Source organism: Alexandromys fortis, unplaced genomic scaffold, assembly GCF_014885135.2.
Source record: "Alexandromys fortis isolate MF-2015 unplaced genomic scaffold, M_Fortis_MF-2015_v1.1 scaffold_55, whole genome shotgun sequence".
Lineage (NCBI taxonomy): Eukaryota > Metazoa > Chordata > Mammalia > Rodentia > Cricetidae > Alexandromys > Alexandromys fortis.
The window spans coordinates 9,590,757-9,596,802 of record NW_026067936.1 but is presented as its reverse complement, the minus strand read 5'-3'; the positions used below and the strand labels follow the sequence as shown (position 1 = coordinate 9,596,802).

The following is a 6,046-nucleotide window of genomic DNA, read 5'->3' as shown; positions in this document are numbered from 1 at the left end:
TGCTCCCATTCCTGACAAGCCTGCAGCGATCTCTAATCGGGCACTCCAAAAAACTGTTCCCCAGTACTACAGATGGAATGTGTTCCCTCCCCTCCCCCACCCCAAGCCTTCCCTGTAGAAAACTCTTGTTTGGAAAGGCTCCTTACAGCCTTACAAACCTTAGCCCAGTCAGAACCCAAAAGGGGCAAGTCCCCACTTCACAAGAGCCGGCAGCCAGCCCCCACCACTGTTCTTCCACTCCTCCATACTTTAAGGAGCCCCAAGTCATGGCAGACACTTATCTTTTTATTCAAAAGAGGGCTTTTCAAAGTATTCACTTGTCAAGGAGGGATTTAATAACAAGAACTTCTTGGCATACTTCAAGTAAATTCCTAAAAGTGACAACGCCAATTTATCCGAGGGGGGGGAGGATGGTGGTACATTTTGACTTACAAAATGCTTCGTTTTTAGTCCATCTTTAGTGATCTGGCTTTGATGGGGGCCTTGCCAAAAGATTCGCTGTACAGAAATCTGAAGTGCACCCAGCTTTCCCGGAGCACCTCTTAAAATATGGCATTTATCACAGACAATATCCAAGGCGAGTTGTAAGAAAACGCTCTAGCCACCACCAAGGGGGTCACTGGATAAAGAAAGGCTTGCGTGGCTGGGTCACTGTGCTCAGGAACCAACTGTGAAAGTGACAACCACAGACCTTTCCCCTGCACTATGACCCTGCCCGCTTCTAGGTTGGCATCACAGGGGGACGACCATGTTGACTGGCAGAAGCCCAGACACCACTCACTGCCTCGCTGCTAGCACACCTATGTGCTTCCGTGCTCTCCTGTGTGACCGCAACAGAAATACATTCCCAATCCACGTCAGCAGACTCCTGCTTAGACATCCTCAAATATTCACTAAGCAGAATGATTCAGTTGGCGACTAATTACAAGTGAATACTGCGGCCTAGAAGTTACCTAGAACAAAATTCCTATGAATACAATAGAAGAACAAGCACAAAGCCAGGCACTTCCGGCAAACCTGCTTCCTCCTCTTTCCCTCCCCACTTAATAAATTTGGCTGAGCACGTTTGCCAGGAGCTCATTTGTAGGTTTCATAACTTCAAGCCTTACCACTTTAAGAAAAAAAAAATGAGGTAAATTTCTACCTGCAAAGTAAAACCAACACATACACCGGTCAGTCTTCCCTGGCCGCACACGCAGCCATTATTGCTCTTGGTTGGAGTGTGTTGTTTGCGTTTAAGATGTATTCAAAGTCGTTATTGCCATTCTAGCTGGCCCTGTGGTTAGCCAGGGAGAAATGGATGGGGACGGATCGTGATCACCTGGCCCCCACTAGTCAGTCCCTACTTGCTGCGCACACGTGGCTTGCACAACCCTGGCTGGGGGCGACCCCTGGCCTTGGCATTCAGAGACAAGCCCTAACAGCTGGGGGACGTGGTAATGGGGCTGTGTAAGTACGGCAGGCTACTGGGGGCTGAGTGCACACCCACGGACACCGGGAAGCTGAAGACAAACTGCGAGGTAGGGGTGGGAGTGGCCTTGCCCCTCTCCCGCAGGGGCCCCGAAGGGCTGGCGGCCTCGGCAGCGCAGGTCGTGGTGAGCACCTGAGACTCGAACTGCAGCAGCTGCCCCATGAAGCTGAAGTTGGGCGAGATGATGCTTCGGCGCTGCTTGACGAACTCAAAAGCCTCCTCCAGCCGCACGCGCTTCTTCATCATCAGGTAGGCCAAGCAGATGGTGGCTGATCTGGAGATGCCCGCCTGGCAGTGAACCAGCACTCGCCCTCGGCAGTCCTTCACGGCATCTGGGGCAGAGAGTGTGACGTGGTTAGAACCCTTGGCATCACCACCATTGCATGTGGCAGAAGCTAAGACGTGGGAGTGGGTTAGACGAGACGCACTGGAGGATGGGCACACTGTTCCTATTGGAAAGGACGGACCTGCTAGACTGAGGATCCATTCTGGAGTACTTTCTAGACTTAACAACAACACAGGTATTTTTGAAGCAGACGCCCAGGGAAATCACACGGCAGAGGCCGTTAGATCAAAGAGAACAGGGACTCAAATCTCCTTTTGTCTTCCTCTCCAGACAGAAGTCTTACTTTGGACACATGTGGAGCCATGCGAGGTGACTGGCCTCTTGGCCACACATAGGCAATGGCTTCCAACTCCCACCACACACAAGTCCCCCTGGGGCTTTCTGGTGAAGGGCGGTATTTTGGGTGGAATCCCCCACAGGTTCGTGTACTGAGAGCGCTAATAGTTGAGCCGTTTGGGAAGGCCATGAAACCTCCTGAGGGGCCGTGCTGAAGAAATGGGTTAACTAGGGGCTAACTGGGGTCTGACACCCGGCCCCAACTTCCCGTGCCCTCTCTGCTTCCTGACTACAGGTTAACGGTGACAACAGCTTCATACTCCTAGTACCAGGTTGTCCCCACTGTAAGGGACTAATCCTTCTTAAACCAGAAGCTAGAGTCAGTCCCTCCCTTAAGTTGCTTTGCATCTAATATTTGGTGATAGCAATTACAGCCATAAAGGGGAGTGCCCTAGCCGGCGCAGTACCTGAGATCCCTACCCACCGCTCCCTGGGGTTCCCTCGCTACCCCGAGGGAGGGAGGGCAGCCTACCGATATACTCGATGGCTTCCATGAACCAGGAGCTGATGTCCGCCTTGTGGTTGTCTTCCACCGGGATACACTTGTACTGGTAGTGTCCTTCGAAGTGGTTGGGGCAGTCCGAGGAGACATTGAGCAGAGCCGTGATCCCCAGGGCGTCAAGCATGTCTCTGCGAGCAGCATGGTAGGCACTGCCGAGGTAGAGGAAAGGAAGGATCTCCACAGGGCCCCCCTGCACCAGAAAGAAACATAAAAGACCTCAGTGGAACAGATGCCCGGCAACCCAGACTAAGGCTGGAGGTAAGCTCTCGAGACAGCAGGACAGCCCACTGGGAGTTTACTGTGAATGCATCACAGAGCTGTGTGTCATGAGGCTGAGGCTGAGGCATCTGTTTGGTCTGCTGTGTCTACAATGAACACACCAGGGAGGAGATGTCTCCAACAAGAGGGGAGGTCACAACAGGCGTGATATCCTAAAACACATGCTAAGATTTGCGAGCAGAAATGGTGGCGTGTGACTCCATCCCCAGGCCATCCGACTGGAAGGGTGGGCGGGCATGGGCTTGAAGATCAAGCTGACTGGCTTAGGGGCATGGCTGGCACTCCAAGCCCGCTAGTACTTTATAACTTGATGGTATATGAAGGAGAGCCTGGCTCTCATGGGAGCCCAACGATTATTCCACGGCCTCATCCTTTCCAGAAGGATAGATAGTCTCAAGATCCCTATAAGATGGGCCCAAGCAGGCCTGCCTGGAATTCCAGAACCAGGGGGCTGAGACAGAAACAACAAGTTTAAGGGCAGCCTGGGCTACAAAGGGAAACAAAATAGAGGCTAAGCCAGGGGTATCTCTCTACCCTCCCTCCCCCCCCCCCCCCCCGCCCCCCCCCTGGAGACCTCATTTTTTTTACCCCCCCCTTCTCTCCCCAAAACCCCCCAACACGCCCCCCACACCAAGGTGCCCCCCCCCCCCCCCCCCCCCCCCCCCCCCCGCTTACCTGGGGGATAATAAGAGAAGGAAGAAATAATTCAATACACCTGACCTAAAATTCCACCATGATACTGGGGGTTCACCACGCTGTCTTTGAATTAAGGAGTTGTGTTTGAAACCTGAAATTCAGAACTCTCAAAGTCCCTTCACGTTCCCCTGCACCGCCTGACTTAACTCTGCCCAGGGTACTACTACACCTACCTGGTCGTGCAGTGGGGTCCCACAGGAGCTGCAGCCCAGGTCCAAGGACTCGGTGGCACTGGGGGGCACAGGTGGTGGGATGGCTGCCAGAGTCTTGGTTTTAGAGCAGAATTCTGGGTACTCAGAAGAAAACCTCTCGTAGCCACCTGTGAAGGGAGAAGAGTGGTTCGGGTTAGTGGAGCCACAGAGCCAGGGGAAAGGGGGACAAAAAAGGAGAGCTGTTGGCTCGGTGCGGGCCACTAGGTGGCGCTGTGGGTCTAGCGATAAAGGCTGCCGAGCATTTCCCAGAGAGGTTTGTTTGGTCAGAGGGCCTTATGGAGGAAAGGAAGGATGCTGAGGATTCCAATTTATGGCCACGTCTTTAATTTCGGATAAAAATGCAAAGGAAGATGTACGACGATATGCCAGAGGGACTTTCTAGAGTGCCACGTGCCATGAGGGACCCATGGGCACTTAGGCAGCCAGCCAGTGGTGCCCTGGCCTGGTGAGGATTCCCATTTGGGATTCCCAAGGGGCACCCTTTCAGATATTGAAAAGAATGGGGGAGGGGGAAGACGACTTAGAATACCCCACCAGGAGCCCTTCTGAGTCTGAGTTAGAGCAGATACCAACTGCACTGTCTCTGCCAACAGGGCCACAAACGAGAGGAAACCGTCTTCCTTCATACAAACCTCTTTTGCGGCACAGGTTAGGGGCAAGAAAAGATTTTCTGACCTGAGTGTGGATGAGCCCAGCCAAGTTTATCATCCGCCTCTTCTGAAGGAGGGGTTTTGTAACAAAGAGATAGCTTAGCTTATCTGGGACCACTGGGTGCTGTTCCACAAGAGCCTGAGGGCAGGCCAGGGGGAAAGAAGGCAGGTCTCATTTTCCGGAGACCTCCAAGACCAGAAACTACCACCTCAACGTAGCCTAGAGGTCAGAATCAACCACTCAAGGACGGACCCACACGAGGGACCGAAATGGACCATGGTTGGCTAGCTCCTACCCAGTCCCTGCTAGGAGGCACCTCTGCGGGCATTATTTCCTCCAGCTGTTGACAGCAGCTACCAGGGGGATGACATGTGACCAGTTAGTCAAGTGCCTGGCTCTGAAATTCCAACCCTAGAAAACTGCTTCCTGTGACCACTTCACAAGGGTTTTTCAGAAGCAGGGCACCCCATCCCCACCCCACCCCCTTCTGACCGGTGGCTTTGCTTGCCCTCTGCTCACTCCCTCCGGATATAGAAGGATATCTCTGTGGTCAGAGTTCTTCCTGCTGAGTCACCGTGGCCAGCCTCCAGAGGGGGGAGCCGGCAGACCTGGCCTGCCAGCTATGAATGTATTTGTGGCCTCAATGGCCACAGCACCCTCCCCCTCCCATCCGAAACCCTTGTTCTTAAAGCCACCCCAAGGGATAGAGATGAGAGGCTGAGGGATGAAGGAACAATAAAGGTCTGTCACCAAAGGCCCTTGGTCTCCGCCAAGAAACCTAGGTCTATGGCCCCCAGAACACCTCCATCAGTAAAGGCCACTTGTCCCTCAGTGTACTACTTCTGTGAGACTTCATATTTTTAACTATCTCTTTGTCTATTAAGATCCATTTAAGCAATCAGAATACTTTCTTAAAGACTGAAGTTACTAGTGGTTCTTGGCAAAAAGCTTCCCACCCAGGAAACAAGCTCGCCCCCGCCTTACCTAAAACTAAAGGGTGGGGCTAACCACTGGACCCCAGATTCCAAGGCACAATAGCAGGACCCTCCAGACAGTCTCAAAGCACCTGAGGAAATATCCCCACCCTCCCCATCATAGAGGGAACAGGGTCGCGCCAGCCTGAAGATCCAGAAAGGACATCAGCTCTACCAACAGGTCACACCTCAGCCTTCTGCGTCATCGCTGTGGCTGTGCGTTCTACTAACGCCACCGGCCACCCTCTAACCTCTCTGGGCCTCCAGCTCCTAGTCAGTAAGACGTGATTAATCTCCCCTGGCACGGAGTTCCTGGCAGACTGATGTGCCTGCCTGGCAGAGGCACCTTGGGAGAGAGGAGCTGCTGGCTTTGGGGAGCTGTGGCTGTTTGAGGGCTGTAAAGGCAAGTACAGAGTTGTCACTTACAAGGAAGAAGAAACCATTAAGTCCTTGCCTCCCATGGCCAAGCCTCTGTTGAGGCTTTTGGATGATACCTGGATTACTAGAAACGAGATACCCCAAAAAGGGGGTGGGCCCGACATGCCAAGCGACCCTGTGGCAAGCATGAGGAGTGGCGGG

At 53.2% G+C, this 6,046-nt stretch overlaps 1 protein-coding gene across 1 annotated transcript in view; it reads right to left on the bottom strand.

Moving 5' to 3' along the window:
- Nucleotides 1–272: 272 nt before the first annotated feature.
- The window catches only part of Dusp4 (dual specificity phosphatase 4), a 12,265-nt gene continuing 6,491 nt past the window's right edge, over nt 273–6,046 (bottom strand). Inside the window, exons 2-4 of the mRNA XM_050146704.1 lie at nt 3,804–3,949; nt 2,626–2,845; nt 273–1,803 (exon numbers count right to left, since the gene is read on the bottom strand). Of these exons, the coding sequence (XP_050002661.1) occupies nt 1,418–1,803; nt 2,626–2,845; nt 3,804–3,949 (752 nt within the window). The 3' untranslated portion in view covers nt 273–1,417. The remainder of the gene's footprint in view (nt 1,804–2,625; nt 2,846–3,803; nt 3,950–6,046) is intronic.